The sequence below is a fragment of the Euleptes europaea genome, chromosome 7 (assembly GCF_029931775.1).
Source record: "Euleptes europaea isolate rEulEur1 chromosome 7, rEulEur1.hap1, whole genome shotgun sequence".
In the NCBI taxonomy this organism is placed as follows: Eukaryota; Metazoa; Chordata; class Lepidosauria; order Squamata; family Sphaerodactylidae; genus Euleptes; species Euleptes europaea.
In genome coordinates this window covers 91533027-91549019 of record NC_079318.1, presented here as the reverse complement: position 1 = coordinate 91549019, position 15993 = coordinate 91533027, and the positions used below count along the sequence as shown (strand labels likewise).

Here is a 15993-nt window from a genome sequence, read left to right as displayed (position 1 = left end):
AGGAGCGGGGAATCAAACCGGGTTCTCCAGATCAGAGTCCACCACTCCAAATCACTTCTCTTAACCACTGCGCCACGCTGGTAACAAAGGACAGTCTTGTCGCACTCCTCAAAATAAAGAGAACTGTGAAGAAAGAGAGCCATGAAAGCAGACCTGCGCCCCCAGACTGGCACAGATCCCTGTGCCGAACCCAAAAGCCTTCAGCATTTCTCTCCCCCCCCTCCCAAAAAAACCCAATTGACTTGACTGAAAGCTTTTCCAGCATCCACAAAAAACAGAGGCAGCTGGGAGATTAAACTGTTCTGCAAACTTAACTACAACTATTACCTGACATTTGGTGCCCAGCCAGAAAACCTGTCTGAATTAATCCAATATAATTATTCTTAATCCCTTTAAATCTGTAAACTAGTGCAGAAGCTAATATCTTATATAGAACATTAAGTAAGGATATTATTGGTCTATATGCTCACAATTTAGAAATATCCTTCCCTGCCTTCGTGATTAATGAAATATAAGCATCCAACCAAGATTTGTCCGGGGCGGGCGGGGTATAAATTATAGTATTATTGTTGTTGTTTTTATTATTGTTGTTATTTATAATTTGTTATTAATAATTTGCTAACTCTTCCTTCATAAAACAAGTTCTGATACCTTTTCAATAAGCACGGCACAATTTTATCGATACAAATTTCATGAAATTAATTTAAAAACCTGTCAGGTCTGCCAACCTTCAAGTTTTTAATTGCTAACATAATTTCCTCAAAATAAATTGGCTAATCTAACAAGCCACATTGCTCTTCAGAAATCTATGGTAACTGCATCCTCCCCCAAAACTAGGATATTGCCTTTTTCTGGACAGGTTCCACAGCGTAGAAATTGGTAAAAACAAAAAAAACAAAAAACTCAATTCCTGTGTGATAATTCTAGGTGTATCTAGTTTCTTGAACTAGTAACGATCTGCTGCTATTGATATACTGCTATACTGATATACTGCTATATAGCACTGATCTCATAGCGGTTGACAATAAATACTAAAAATGATTCAAACGGTACAAGCATCATTGGCTCATAAATGCAAATTGGCTGGTTCGTATTTTTTTATCCTTGACTTCCTGAGGATAAATTGTTTATCGCCTGTTAACTTTGCAGGCTACGCTCGCCAACCTCCAGGTGGAGGCTGGAGATCTCCTGAGATTACTACTGATCTCCATGCGACAGAGATCAGTTCCCCTGGAGAAAATGGCCACTTTGGAAGGTGGACCCTACAACATTATACCCTACTGAAGTCCCTCCCCGCTGCAAACCCCACTCTCTTCAGGTTCCATCCCCAAAATCTCTAGGTATTTTCTAACCCTATTGCAGGCTGCCATGGGGGGCTCTGGGAAAGGGCAAACTTGCCAGGTTTTTTTCTAAATCAATCTACAGAGCAATCGATCAATTGACTCCTATTTCCCCCAAGCCCCACAGAATGATGCGGTAGCTAAAAAGGCAAACGCGTTCTTGGGCTGTATCAAGAGAAGTATAGTGTCCAGATCACGTGAAGTGATGGTATCGCTTTACTCTGCTCTGGTTAGACCTCACCTAGAGTATTGTGTTCAGTTTTGGGCACCACAATTCAAGAAGGATGTAGACAAGCTGGAACGTGTCCAGAGGAGGGCAACAAAGATGGGGAGGGGTCTGGAGACCAAGGACAAAAACACATGGTCGCTTTAGCCTCCTTTATTCTCTGTTTCAGCCAGGATTCAGCCAGGATCGAAAGCATGTTCAGTGAAACGCATGCATTCGATCCTGGCTGAAACAGGGAATAAAGGAGGCTAAAGCGACCATGCATTTTTGCCCAATATCCTATGAGGAAAGGTTGAAGGAGCTGGGTATGTTTAGCCTGAAGAGGAGAAGACTGAGAGATGATATAATAACCATCTTCAAGTACTTGAAGGGCTATCATAGAGGAGGGTGCCAAGTTGTTTTCTGTTGCCCCAGAAGGTCGGACCAGAACCAAAGGGGTTGAAATTAAATCAAAAGAGCTTTCAGCTAAACTTTAGGAAGAACTTCCTGACAGTTAAAGCGGTTCCTCAGTGGAACGGGCTTCCTCGGGAGGCGGTGAGCTCTCCTTCCTGGGAGGTTTTTAAGCAGAGGCTAGATGGCCATCTGTCAGCAATGCTGATTTTATGACCATAGGCAGATCATGAGAAGGAGGGCATCTTGGCCATCTTCTGGGCATGGAGTAGGGGTCACTGGGTGTGTGTGTGTGGGGGAGGTAGTGGTGAATTTCCTGCATTGTACAGAGGGTTGGACTAGATGACACTGGCGGTCCCTATGATTCTAGATTACCTGATGAAGTAGTTGGCCCAGGTCTTGTGGTATCTGTCTCCTGCTTTCCCTTTCAACCGTCCTTTCCCCTTTATCTGGCCATTGGTCTTCATCCAGGCGGGCGCAGTCCATGGGCTGGCAATTAGGGAGAGGGGCCGCTCAGCTAAGGCCATTATCCAGTGGAGGACCGGGATCTACGGGGAGAGGTAATGGGGATCCAGTGAGCAGACTGGATAAGGGGGATCCAATAAGCAGTATGCTCCTTGCCATTGGGAAGGTGAGAACATCTGGAAGTCACCTAACAGCAAAACAAATGAAGACATTGGTTGGCCCTGGTTGGATGGGAGACCACTGATAAAGTCCAGGGTTGTGATGCAGAAGAAGGCAATGGCGAACCACCTGTTTGTCTCTTGCCTTGTAAATAGGGTTGCCAACTTCCAGGTACTAGCTGGAGCTCTCCTACTATTACAACTGATCTTCAGCAAAGTTCAGTTCACCTGGAGAAAATGGCCACTTTGGCAATTGGACTCTATGGCATTGAAGTCCCTCCCCTCCCCAAACCCTGCCCTCCCCAGGCTCCGCCCCAAAAACCTCCCACCGGTGACAAAGAGGGACCTGGCAACCCTACTTGAAAACCCTATAGGGTCACCATAGGTCAACTGTGATTTGACAACACTTTCCGCCACCAAATGTGTAATATCCTGAAGGGAGAGATTTGCACACGGGGGAAGAATTTTCCAATCATGTATCTCCTCCTTCCTCTTTCAGCCAACTCAAGGTTGAAATCACCCCAGATTTCAGGTGGTTTTCTACATCAGGCACAGTAGCCAAACTAATAGAGAGCCTTGTGGTCCCTTGTAGAGATAACAGCTAAAAAAGAGTTGACTTTCTCTACCACTTAAGGGAGAATCAAACTGGCTTACAATCACCTCCCCCTCCCCTCCCCACAACAGACACCCTGAGAGAGCTCTAAGAGAGCTGTGACTAGCCCATTGTCACCCAGCTGGCTTCATGTGGAGGAGTGGGAAAACCAAACCAGTTCTCCAGATTAGCATCCGCTGCTCATGTGGAGGAGTGGGGAATCGAACCCAGTTCTCCAGATCAGACTTCACCGCTCCAAACCACCGCTCTTAACCACTACATCACGCTGGCTCTCTTAAAGGTGGAAGTAGGTAGCAGGAAACAAGGGGATGGATCCTAACCAATAGATTCTTGTGTGCGAAGGGCAGGGGTGATTTTTGCTGATCCTCCCCTCCGATGGATGCTCTCCAACTCCCTCCTGGGGGTCCCCCAGAAACTGCATGGGGGGCATTGTGCTGCAGCAGTAGGGAGAAGTGAGAAAGTCACATTTAGGTGGGGGATCCTAACACCCAGAGTAAATGTTGATGGGATCCAAGCCAAGGTACTGTATAGAAGAGGGGTCTCCAAACCTTTTGAGCCTGCAGGCACCTTTGGAGTAGGACTATGCATGGAAATGGCGGGGATTTGCCTCGCTCTTGCCTCGAAGCAGAATTTAAATTTGTTATAAAACAGCATCCTAGAACTGCGGGGAAAGGACAGGGCGGGAGCGAAGTGACTTCTAAAGGTTGGTAAAATCACGAATAATGCAAAGGAAGCCTTGAAGCAGTCCAGCAGGGATCGCGAGCTAAATAACCCAATGAGTAATAATCAGCTCTTCTGCATAATATGTAGTTTTCATAAGGGCCACTGGAGGGTAGAAAAGAGTCTTTCCTCCTGCCTGGCTTTACTCACTCTGAACATGATGTCTTCCTTCGCTAAGCTGAAATACGTCAGGTCATAATCGTACGCGACGTTATCATAAACGTAGGGGTGCGTGGAGAAATCACAGCTGGCGATGGGCAGACGCATCAGGTTGTACTCGCTTCCTGCAGAGACAAGGCAGAAAAGGCACTCCAGGCAAAACTGCCTTATATCACTGCTCCCTCTGGTTCAGCACCGTGTACTCCAGGGTCCCTGACCTTTTGGGGGAGGGAAGGCACATTGGTATAGCCTGATCTCATTGGCTCATGGAAGCTAAGCAGGTTCAGCCCTGGTTAGTATTTGGATGGGGGACCACCAAGGAACACCAGGGTTGCTATGCAGAGGCAGGCAATGGCAAACCACGTCTGAATGTCCCTTGCCTTGAAAACCCGATAAGGGGTCGCCATAAGCCAGCTGTGACTTGACGGGACTTTACACACACAGCGTGGTGTAGTGGTTAAGAGCGGTGGTTTGGAGCAGTGGACTCTGACCTGGAGAACCGGGTTTGATTTCCCGCTCCTCCACATGAGCGGCGAAGGCTAATCTGGTGAACTGGATTTGTTTCCCCACTCCTACACACGAAGCCAGCTGGGTGACCTTGGGCTAGTCACACTCTCTCAGCCTCACCTACCTCACAGGGTGTCTGTTGTGGGGAGAGGAAGGGAAGGTGATTGTAAGCCGGTTTGAGTCTCCCTTAAGTGGTAGAGAAAGTGGGCATATAAAAGCCAACTCTTCTTCTTCCTCCTCTTCTTCTTCTTCTTCTTCTTCTTCTTCTTCTTCTTCTTCTTCTTCTTCTTCTTCTTCTTCTTCTTCTTCTTCTGCCTGTGGACACCTTTGGGGTTTTGACTCAGGGCAGTGGGTGAAACCCCAAAGTGTCTGCTGCAGGAGGCGGAGCCAATATAAAAATGCTCCAGCTCATGTACGTGGACTGTCACTTAAAAAATTAAAAAAACGAAAAACGCAACCATGAAAGTTGGACGCTAAAAACTTTTTCAGGCAATCATTTTTATGTATTTATGGTCTATAGATAGTTAGGAATTTCGTACGTAATGTATAACTTGCTTAATATTATTGGTGGTTGGTTGTAAATTTAAAAGATGCATTGGATACTGTACCTTTACTGTTTAAGTCAGTGGTTCCCAAAGTGGGCAGTACCACCCCCTGGAGGGCGGTGGGATTACCTAGGTGGACACTAAGAGGCAAGGGGTCTGGAGGGGGAGTGCTAGAGGTGGGCCCCTTCAATTGCGTTGTTCACTAATTTACAATTGATCAAGCTATGGTACCATGCTGGCAAATTTGGTGGAAACTCAGAATTTTTTTCCAGACTTTGAAGAGCTGGCACCACTGGGTCAAGGAGCCCCGTGGCACAGAGTGGTCAGCTGCAGAACTGCAGTCCAAGCTCTGCTCACAACCTGAGTTCGATCCCAACGGAAGTCAGTTTCAGGTAGCCGGCTCAAGGTTGACTCAGCCTTCCATCCTTCCAAGGTCGGTCAAATGAGCACCCAGCTTGCTGGGGGTAAAGGGAAGACGACTGGGGAAGGCACTGGCAAACCACCCCGTAAAACAAAGTCTGCCTAGTAAACGTCGGGATGTGACGTCACCCCGTGAGTCAGGAATGACCCGGTGCTTGCACAGGGGACCTTGACCTTTACTGCTGGGTCAGGTTAATCAGTTTTGTTGAATAAATTTCAACTCAAAAGTTTTAATTTGATTTTGAAGAGATGCGCAATTAATTGTTCCTGTTTTGAAATTTTATTGTTATTATCTTCTTTAGTGAGTCATGCAAACCCCTATTTTGAATAATGCTTTTGATAGGATAGGGCGCTGGGATTGAGTTTGTGGAACCTAGGGGGGGGCGGCCCAAAAACTTTGGGAACCACTGGTTTAAGTATACAATGAGAATAAAGCAGGGCCTTTCATTACTAGGCTAAGGCCATCGTGCTGTTCATTTTTGACGGGAGTGAAGTCATGCATAACTCTCACAGTAACGCTTCAACCTTTCATAGAATAGAATCATAGAATCATAGAGTTGGAAGGGACCACCAGGGTCATCAAGCCCAACCCCCTGCACAATGCAGGAAATTCACAGCTACCTCCCCCCTCCACACCCCTAGTGACCAGAAGATGGCCAAGATGCCCTCCCTCTCATCATCTGCCTAAGGTCACAGAATCAGCATTGCTGACAGATGGCCATCTAACCTCTTCTTAAAAACCTCCATGGAAGTAGAGCTTACCACCTCCCGAGGAAGCCTGTTCCACTGAGGAACCGCTCTAACTGTTAGAAAATTCTTCCTAATGTCTAGATGGAAACTCTTTTGATTTAATTTCAACCCGTTGGTTCTGGTTTCAGGCAGAAGCTCTGTCTAACAAGATGCCTTTGAAAATGAACGTATTGTTTAAACAATGTTCTTGCGTACACACAGCTTACCGTCAGTCATGCACTGAAGACGGGGTTGGCAGGCCGCAGCCGGCCACTCGCAAGAGTATTTGGTGGGTGAGGCCTGGCGCACTGAGGTCATGCCAGTGAGCCTATGTCATTTCTGGTATAAACAGGGGGATGCAGTAGTATTTTGCAAAAACCCTGTGGCTTTGCTACAAAGTTTCTGCAGAATGCTGGAGGGTCCCATATCACTTCTGGTTTAAGCTGAAAGTGACATAGGTGTGCCAGGGTAGACGTTGGCGCACCTGGCTGTGGCTCAGTGGTAGAGCATCTGCTTGGCATGCAAAAGGTCCCAGGTTCGATCCCCGGCATAACTGGCATCTAGGGTTGCCAACCTCCAGGTGGTGGCTGGAGAGCTCCTGCTTTTACCAGTGATCTCCAGGCAACAGAGATCCGTTCCCCTGGAGAAAATGTAATTCCTGGAGATCCCCTGTATCTTGGAGATGTAATTCCAGGAGATCTCCAGCCACCATCTGGAGGTTGCTACAAAAAACCAGTACACAGCCAATGATCAATATATCAAAAATGCTATTAGATAAGTTACAACATAAACATTTCAAAGTGTCACCTCACGTACATATGGTGAATATAGGTGAGCAAACAACATACAAACAAACAATGAACACTTATATATACATGAGCAAATCAGTCCAAAAGCTGAAACAAGATATTTCAGAATAGACTAACAAGTCTCCATGAAAGTCTCCAAGTGTCCCCCACCCCAGCTTAAGAGACACTGCCCCCTCCTGACATCTATGTTTCATCCCAACACCTCATGTTCAGCAAAATCATGCAGTAGAGTTTCTGTACATCTTCAGATAGCATGAAAGATCAAAACGGCAATTTTGAATACTCTCTTATGAGGAGGAGGAGGAGAGATGGTTTTTATATGCTGGTTTTCTCTACCACTTAAGGGAGAATCAAACTGGCTTACAATCACCTTCCCTTCCCCTCCCCACAACAGACACCCTATGAGGTAGGTGGAGCTGAGAGAGCTCTAAGAGAGCTGTGACTAGCCCAAGGTCACCCAGCTGGCTTTGTGTGCAGGAGTGGGGAAACCAACCCGGTCCCTCAGATTAGCTTCTGCCACTCATGTGGAGGAGTAGGGAATCGAACTCGGTTCTCCAGATCAGAGTCCACCGCTCCAAACCACTGCTCTTAACCACACACACACACACACACACACACACACACACACACACACACACACAAAAACCCTGTATGAGCTAGACCACCAGGCTAATCTACAACTTTGCTTCTCAAGATGATCAGAACTTTTTCTATAGAAAAGAGCACAAGAGTCCAGTAGCCCCTTAAAGACTAGCAAAATTTCGAGCAAGGTATGAGCTTTTCTGAGTCACAGCTCACTTCTGGGACTCATGAAAGCTCCTACCTTACCAGCATTTTTGTTAGCCTTTAAGGGGATACTGTACTCTTGCTCTTCTCTACAGTCAGTCTAACACAGCTACCCATCATGATCGGAGTCCTCTTTCTGCACGCTGTTGGATGCCTCTCCCCACCTGAGGTATTCCTTGTTGGTCTCCCATCCGAATACTAACCAGGGCCGACCCAGCTTAGCTTCTGAGATGAGATCAGGCTAGCCTGGGCCATCCATGTCAGGGCAAATAAATCAATTAGAAAAGAGCAAGAGTCCAGCACCCCTTAAAGACGAACACAATTTCTGGCAAAGTATGAGGGGCCGTGGCTCAGTGGCAGAGCATCTGCTTGGAATGCAGAAGGTCCCAGGTTCAATCCCCGGCATCTCCAGTTAAAGTCTAGGCAAGTAAATGATGTGAAAGACCTCTGTCTGAGACCCTGGAGAGCCGTTGCCCGTCTGAGTAGACAATACTGACTATGATGGCCCAAGGGTCTGATTCTGTAGAAGGCAGCTTCATGTTTTAAGGGGAGGGGCTGTGGCTCAGTGGTAGAGCATCCACTTGGCATACAGAAGGTCCCAGGTTCAATCCCAGGCATCTCCAGTTAAAGGGACTAGGCGGGTAGGTAATGTGAAAGGCCTCTGCCTGAGACCCTGTGGAGCCGCTGCGGGTCTGGGTAGACAATACTGACTTTTTGTGTGTGTTCATGTGTGAACCACAGCTCACTTCTTCTTCAGAAGTATCTGAAGAAATGAGCTGTGGCTCACGAAAGCTCCTACCTTGCCAGAAATTGCATTAGTTTTTAAGGGGCGTAGAGTGGTAAGAATAGCCCCGTGGCATAGAGTGGTAAGCTGCAGTACTGCAGTCAAAAGCTCTGCTCACGACCTGAGTTCGATCCCGACGGAAGTCGGTTGTAGGTAGCCGGCTCAAGGTCGACTCTGCCTCCCATCCTTCCAAGGTCGGTAAAATGAGGACCCAGCTTGCTGGGGATAAAGGGAAGATGACTGGGGAAGGCACTGGCAAACCACCCCGTAAACAAAGTCTGCCTAGTAAATGTCGGGATGTGACGTCACCCCATGGGTCAGGAATAGCTTGGTGCTTGCACAGGAGACCTTTACCTTTTTTAAAGGGGCTACTGGACTCTTGCTCTTTTCTACTGCTACAGACAGACTAACGCTGCTACCCACTGTGATCGGAGTCCGCTTTCTGCACGCTGTTGGGTGCCATCCCACCGTAGGGTGCTCTCACCAGTCTTGGAGAAGTAAGATCTCAACAGGTGCTCTTGGGTCGCCGGAGACAGACTCAGGATATTTATCGCTGCAGCATCTGTGTGGGATCCCCCAAAGCCTTTGACACACTGGTAGCGTTCAGAGGCATTGAATATATATTTGAGCCCTACGGAGAAAGAAGAAACAGGGTAAGCACATAGAATGGAGGGGGGTGATTCCCTTCTGAATTATTTTCTTCTTAAAAATACTGGTGCTCCTAACTGTATACTGGGGTATCACTGCGTGCTGAACTGGGCCTTAGCTCCCTTGAAGCTCGGATTTGGGCTGCGACCTTTAGATTCTGGGTTAAGATTTATTTCTCCACGGAGTTGAATGGATATTTACATCTCCTTCAAGCTGATTCCTATCAAACCCCGTGGAGTAAACTGGTCGAATGTTGTATCGTCTTTAGGAATCTCTCTTTCTGACTTAAAAGAGCACGGGTCATTGGCAGCTCTTTCTTCCATTTTGAGCTGCTTGCCAAAACTGGATTCCGGAAGTATTACAATAAGAGCACTTAGGGCAGGGGTGGGGAACATCAGGCCCGGGGGCCGTTTAAGGCCCGCAAAATCATTTGGTCTGGCCCTTCGTGGGTCCTAGCAGATCTCTAGCTCAGAAGGATCTAAGACTGGTGATCCACCTCCTCCCATGGACAGGAATAGCCTCTATTCAAGGTGGATGTGAGTTTGTTTTGCCAAGAAAAGGAACCTTTCCCCCCCCCCCTTGCAGAAGAGTCATTACCTATGGAGCTGTTAGGACCGCCCAATTTTGTATGGCCGCGAATGATGTTATAAATATCCAAATGGCCCTTGGCGGAAAAAAGGTTCCCCACCCCTGACGTAGGGTATGATCACCTCCATACCTAGGTCTAAACTTGCCGCAACCCCTCCCAATGTACTTTGATTTTCTGATAATCCCGCAATACAGACGATTATTTATGCCGGCTAGACTGAATGCCATCCCATCAGGGGAGATAATAGGTCGTTTAAATAGGGTACCGTACAGTGAGAGAGTATGGATATTTATGCATGGTTGCTTTAACCTCCTTTATCCCCCGTTTCAGCCAGGATCAAAGTAACCCGGGTTGGGGAAAACTATATGCATTGGCTGAAATGATCAGGGACGAAACTGTGTGCTAATGGAGGCATGAATACAGAAAAGCAGTCTCCCAAGTTCAAATCAAGTCCCACCCCTTTAAATGCTGCTCTGTAATTGGCTTACCGTGAGAGAAGATTTCCTTCCGCCCAAACCCAACTGCTGCATAAAAAAGCATTTTAAGAACAAAAAACAAAAAACGGAGCAATCTGAAAGAAGGGGAGAGGGGAGAAATCCAAGCCTTGTTTTAAAAAAGCCTTTCTTTTGCACAGAAAGAGCTCCGAGGTAGCAGGAAGCATTTGAATCCCTCCCTCTTTACACACTGCTTCGTGATTGGCTGTGAGAGAAGCCAATCTTCTGTGCTCCCCCTGTTCAGCTATCTGCATGCTGCCTTGAAGAGGGGCTTGGAAAAGGGTGGGGCGAAGCGCAACCCGAGAAAGTTGTATGCTCACTCAGTGACTCCGGAATGAGCCGGGATGAACGGTTTAATTCGAGCCAAAAGAAGAATGGGAAAAGCCGGGTTCATTTTGCGTTGAAACGGGGTTGAGCCAACAAGGAATAAGGTAACGTGCATACTGAAAAGTTTGATCCTGGCTGAAACAGGGAATAAAGGAGGTTAAAGCAACGGTGCATAAATGACCTATGTCAGTGTGGTTCTGGCCAAATAGACACTTCTGGCCAAACAAGGAAATAGCATTCCTCCTTGTTTAACTATGACTTGCTCAACGAGGCTAGAGACAGATGGATAAAGCCTTTTATTCAGGAATCTGTCTCTAAACTGGATAATCAGGGGGGGTTCTTTTAGCAGGGGTGGATTTTAATGCTATATTGGCAGTCGTCAAATTTCTTTCCCAGTCAATTAAGATTAAAGGTAAAGGTAGTCCCCTGTGCAAGCACCAGGTCATTCCTGACCCATGGGGTGAGGTCACATCCTGACGTTTACTAGGCAGACTTTGTTTCCCCAATCTTATACGTGAAGCCACCTGGGTGACCTTGGGCTAGTCACACTCTCTCAGCCCCATCTACCTCACAGGGTGTCTGTTGTAGGGAGGGGAAGGGAAGGTGATTGTAAGCCGGTTTGATTCTGCCTTAAGTGATGGAGAAAGTCGGCATATAAAAACCAACTCTTCTTCTTCTTTACGGGGTGGTTTGCCATTGCCTTCCCCAGTTGTCTACACTTAACCCCCAGCAAGCTGGGTACTCATTTCACTGACCTCAGAAGGATGGAAGGTGGAGTCAACTTTGAGCCAGCTGCCTGAAACTGACTTCCATCGGGATCGAACTCAGATCGTGAGCAGAGCTTTTGACTGCAGTACTGCAGTTTACCACTCTGCACCACAGGGCTCTTCAATTAAGATTTAAAAATACTAATTTCCTTATGGGTTATTTAGATAGGTCCTTCTCCCCCCCCCCTTTTTAAAATTTTGGTCTCAGTGTGACATTGTTCAGGGCTAGGGTTGCCAGGTCCCTCTTCGCCACCAGCGGGAGGTTTTTGGGACGGAGCCTGAGGAGGGAGGGGTTTGGGGAGGGGAGGGACTTCAATGCCACAGAGTCCAATTTCTCGGAGGTTTCCCGTCCCTTGAAGAAGAGGGGAAACTCTGGAGAATGGTTGCCAGGTCAGCGTGGTGTAGTTGTTAAGAGCGGTGATTTGGAGCAATGGACTCTGATCTGGAGAACCAGGTTTGATTCCCCGCTCCTCCACATGAGCGGCGGAGGCTAATCTGGTGAACCGGATTTGTTTCCCCACTCTTCCACATGAAGCCGGCTGGGTGACCTTGGGCTAGTCACACTCTCTCAGCCTCACCTACCTCACAGGGTGTCTGTTGTGGGGAGGGGAAGGGAAGGTGATTGTAAGCCGGTTTGAGTCTTCCTTAAGTGGTAGAGAAAGTCGGCACAGAAAAACCAACTTTCTTTCTTCTTCTCTTTGCCACCGGCGAGAGGCTTTTGCGGCAGAGCCTGAGGAGGGCGGGGTTTGGGGAGGGGAGGGACTTCAATGCCATAGAGTCCAATTGCCAAAGCAACCATTTTCCCCAGGGGAATTGATCTCTATCAGCTGGAGATCAGTTGTAATAGCAAGACATCTCCTGCTACTACCTGGAGGTTGGCAACCCTATTCAGGGCCGAATTGGCCATATGAACAGTATCATAAAGTAAAGAATGGAGGGGTGGGGAGGGAAGCAATGGAAGTTTAGTCTTTCAACGCACCCATTAAGCCAGGAGATGTGCGGTTCTGCTGGAACTTCCCTTCTGTGCACGTCATGCGGTGGCCAGATTTGGTGGTCTCATACTTCACGAAGAAGCCCTCGGGCAGGAAGGAGACGGGGTCCGTCGTGTCGCAGTACGTTGCATTGCAGACACAAACCATGGCGTCACGGCCAAAATACTTGGGGACGCATGGCCGGCTTGCTAGGTAACAGAAGGAAAAGAAATGGGGGTTGAAGGAAAAACTCTGAAAGTGGAATGTCTGAAAGACTGTTGTAAGATATCCGTGGGACTGAAACGCACCCTCTGTATAATTAGAAGCTGCCAGTCCTTACGTTCCTTGGCAATTGTGCTTTTCTGGATGCAGGAACTATTTGTTTGTTTGTTTATTTATATCCCACCAGATAGGTGTAGTGATTAAGAGCGGTGGTGTGGAGCTGTGGACTCTGATCTGGAGAACCAGGTTTGATTCCCCACTCTTCCACATGAGCTGTGGACGCTAATCTTTAGGCAAGAAGACTGCGTGTTTTGTTCTGTCCATAACATGCACCCTCCTTAGGCTCCGCCCCCAAAACCTCCCACCGGTGGTGAAGAGGGACCTGAGAAACTGGGATTCTCACTCGGCTGGGACTGGATCCATTTGGAGCCTCTGTAATGATGCATGAAAGAAGCAGTTGTTACAGAAGACAGGACTGATCGTTGATATGGGATGGTTACGTTGTTTGAACCCTACCATGATCAGGGTTGCTTGTAAGATTCTTCTCACGAGATGGGTTGAATGTGAAAAACTCAGACAAATAGGGTTGTCCGGCATGGTGTAGTGGTTAAAGTGTCAGATTAGGATCTGCAAAACCCAGGTTTGAATCCCCGCTCTGCCATGGAAGCTTACTGGGTGACCTTGGGCCAGTCACACACTCTCAGCCCAACCTACCTCACATGGTTGTTGTGAAGATAAAAACGGAGGAGAGGAGAATGCTTTGGGTCCCCATTGGGGAGGAAGAAGAAGGAGGAGGAGGAGGAGGAGGTTTTTATATGTCATCTTTCTCTAAGGAAGAAGCAAAGCGGCTTACAATCACCTTCCCTTCCCCTCCCCACACCCTGTGAGATAGGTGGGGCTGAGAGAATTCAGAGAGAACTGTGACTAGCCCAAGGTCACCCAGCTGGCTTCGTGTGTAGGAGCGGGGAAACAAATCCAGTTCACCAGATAACATGCAAATTGCGGGCTCCTGCAGCCTCACTTCGCCTTGGAACCATGCAGGGAAGGGAAGGGTTTAACACTTCCACTTCCACTTCGCTGTTTGAAACCATGCAAACTGTTTTGTTTGTTAGTTAGAACAGAAGAACAGAAGAAAAGCCAGGCTGGATCAGACCAAGGCTCATCAAGTCCAGCAGTCTGTTCACACAGTGGCCAACCAGGGGCCTCTAGGAAGCCCACAAGCAAGACCACTGCAGCAGCATTATCTTACCTGTGTTCCACGGCACCTAATATATTCGGCATGCTCCTCTGATCCTGGAGAGAATAGGTATGCATCATGACTAGTATCCATTTTGACCAGTAGCCATGGATACCCCTCTCCTCCATGAACATGTCCACTCCCCTCTTAAAGCCTTCCAAGTTGGCAGCCATCACCACATCCTGGGGCAGGGAGTTCCACAATTTAACTATGCATTGTGTAAAGAAATACTTCCTTTTATCAGTTTTGAATCTCTCACCCCTCCAGCTTCAGCAGATGACCCCACGTTCTAGTATTATGAGAGAGGGAGAAAAGCTTTGGGGGTTTTTTTTGTATGTATATGTGGGGTTAGGGTTGTTATTATTATTTTTTTGCATTATAGAAAGAAAGAAAAATAAAGGACACATTTAAACACACATTCCCCCCTTTTAAAATGATAATTACTTCCTGATCGTCCTCGGCAATCTTTCTGATGATTTTGTTTGTTTGTTTGTTTACTTCATTTATAGCCTGTTTTCTTCCGGAGACTCAAGGTGGATTACAAAAAATAGGAAACAATTCAATTAGACAGCACAAGGCACCCAGCAACAATGCCGTTGGACTAGGGTTGCCAAAATTAGGGAACAATGTGATGCAGAAATTAGGAAACAATCCAAACAGATATGTCATAAACAGTCTCTAAGGCATGACTTATAAAACAGTGCTGACAGTGGATTACAAAGGTACGAGAGTGCAATAAAAGCATCATGATACATAAAATCAACGTTGCAATAGGCTTTTCCCCGTCGTTACAACCTTACTCACCTGCCGTGTTTCCCACCATCCAGAGGAAGACGAGGCAGGCCCGAACGCCAGCATCCAGAACCCACATCTCTGCTGCCACATGCCACTGTGAAAACCCGAGAGCTGTCAAACCTGTAAGCCAAAGAAAGATTGCGGCGTGAACTGTTGATAAAGGCGGCTGCCTACATTTTCCATTTTTAAACCCGGCCACCTTCCTTATCGCTGATTACTGCCTTCTGAATAACAAATGTATATTTTATGAGTTTATTTTTAATTATCAGAGAGGTACACAAATTGTGGATGTTGCCCCATAGGAAATATGTATGTATGGAGAAATATGCCATTTGTCATTCTGAAGTACCTTCTCTCACTTCATTAGACGGCCGCTGATGAAGCAGTTTTGTAGACAGGGAGTTGGTTATTTCGGGTGGGAGGAAGGGAGGAGTTTTGCCAGCAAGCCAGAATTTTTCTGGAACTTACAAATAAGGCCTCCAAAATTAATAGTCCATAGAATTCTATTATTAGACTATCTGCCATATCTTGTTCATCTGGAAAATCCTGATTATAGGAGGGCCTTTACCTTGTTACGCTGCAATGCTCTCCCTTCAGCTATAATGGAAGGTAGATACAAGAAGATCCCCTATGGTGAACGCGTATGCCCTTGTTCTGATGGGAGCATAGAGACCCTTGAACATGTTATTTATGACTGCAAAATTTATAATAAAATAAGAGAAGACATTTCCTTTGTAATAGCTGACCACTCAGGGAGCACTAGAGCGACTCGCCTTTCTAACTTGCTCTCAGTTAAAGACACCGAGCTAACTTTTAAAATGGCCAAATTTGGATGGCAAATTATGAAGGCTAGACGAGCATGGGTCGAACCCAACGAATGAGTTTTAACTGTGTTCTAGTTACGCTTATGTTTTTAATAGTTCCCCTACGAATGTTTGATTATATATTTATTGTTGTATATAGCTACTATTTTTATTATGTAAAAGTTTTTATTGTTGGTCTGGGACCGTATTAAACATTTCGATTTCGACTATCTGCCCACGTTTATTCATCATGGTAAGTCAGTTAGGGTTGTCAGGTCCCTCTTTGCCACCGGTGGGAGGTTTTTGGGGCAGAGCCTGAGGAGGGCACTTCAATGCCATAGAGTCCAATTGCCAAAGGGGCCATTTTCTCCAGGGGAACAGATCTCTATCTGCTGGAGATGAGTTGTAATAGCAGGATTTCTCCAGCTAGTACCTGGAGGTTGGCAACCCTGTTTGTGGTGAGCTGATGGGTTGAATGGGGAAGGGGGA

At 46.9% G+C, this 15993-nt stretch overlaps 1 protein-coding gene across 1 annotated transcript in view; it reads right to left on the bottom strand.

Annotated features, from left to right (window-relative positions):
• The window catches only part of LOC130480877 (lysosomal acid glucosylceramidase-like), a 47869-nt gene that overhangs the window by 12664 nt on the left and 19212 nt on the right, over positions 1-15993 (bottom strand). Inside the window, exons 3-7 of the mRNA XM_056853497.1 lie at positions 14711-14821; positions 12456-12656; positions 9136-9282; positions 4063-4196; positions 2332-2504 (exon numbers count right to left, since the gene is read on the bottom strand). Coding sequence (XP_056709475.1) covers positions 2332-2504; positions 4063-4196; positions 9136-9282; positions 12456-12656; positions 14711-14821 — 766 coding nt within the window. The remainder of the gene's footprint in view (positions 1-2331; positions 2505-4062; positions 4197-9135; positions 9283-12455; positions 12657-14710; positions 14822-15993) is intronic.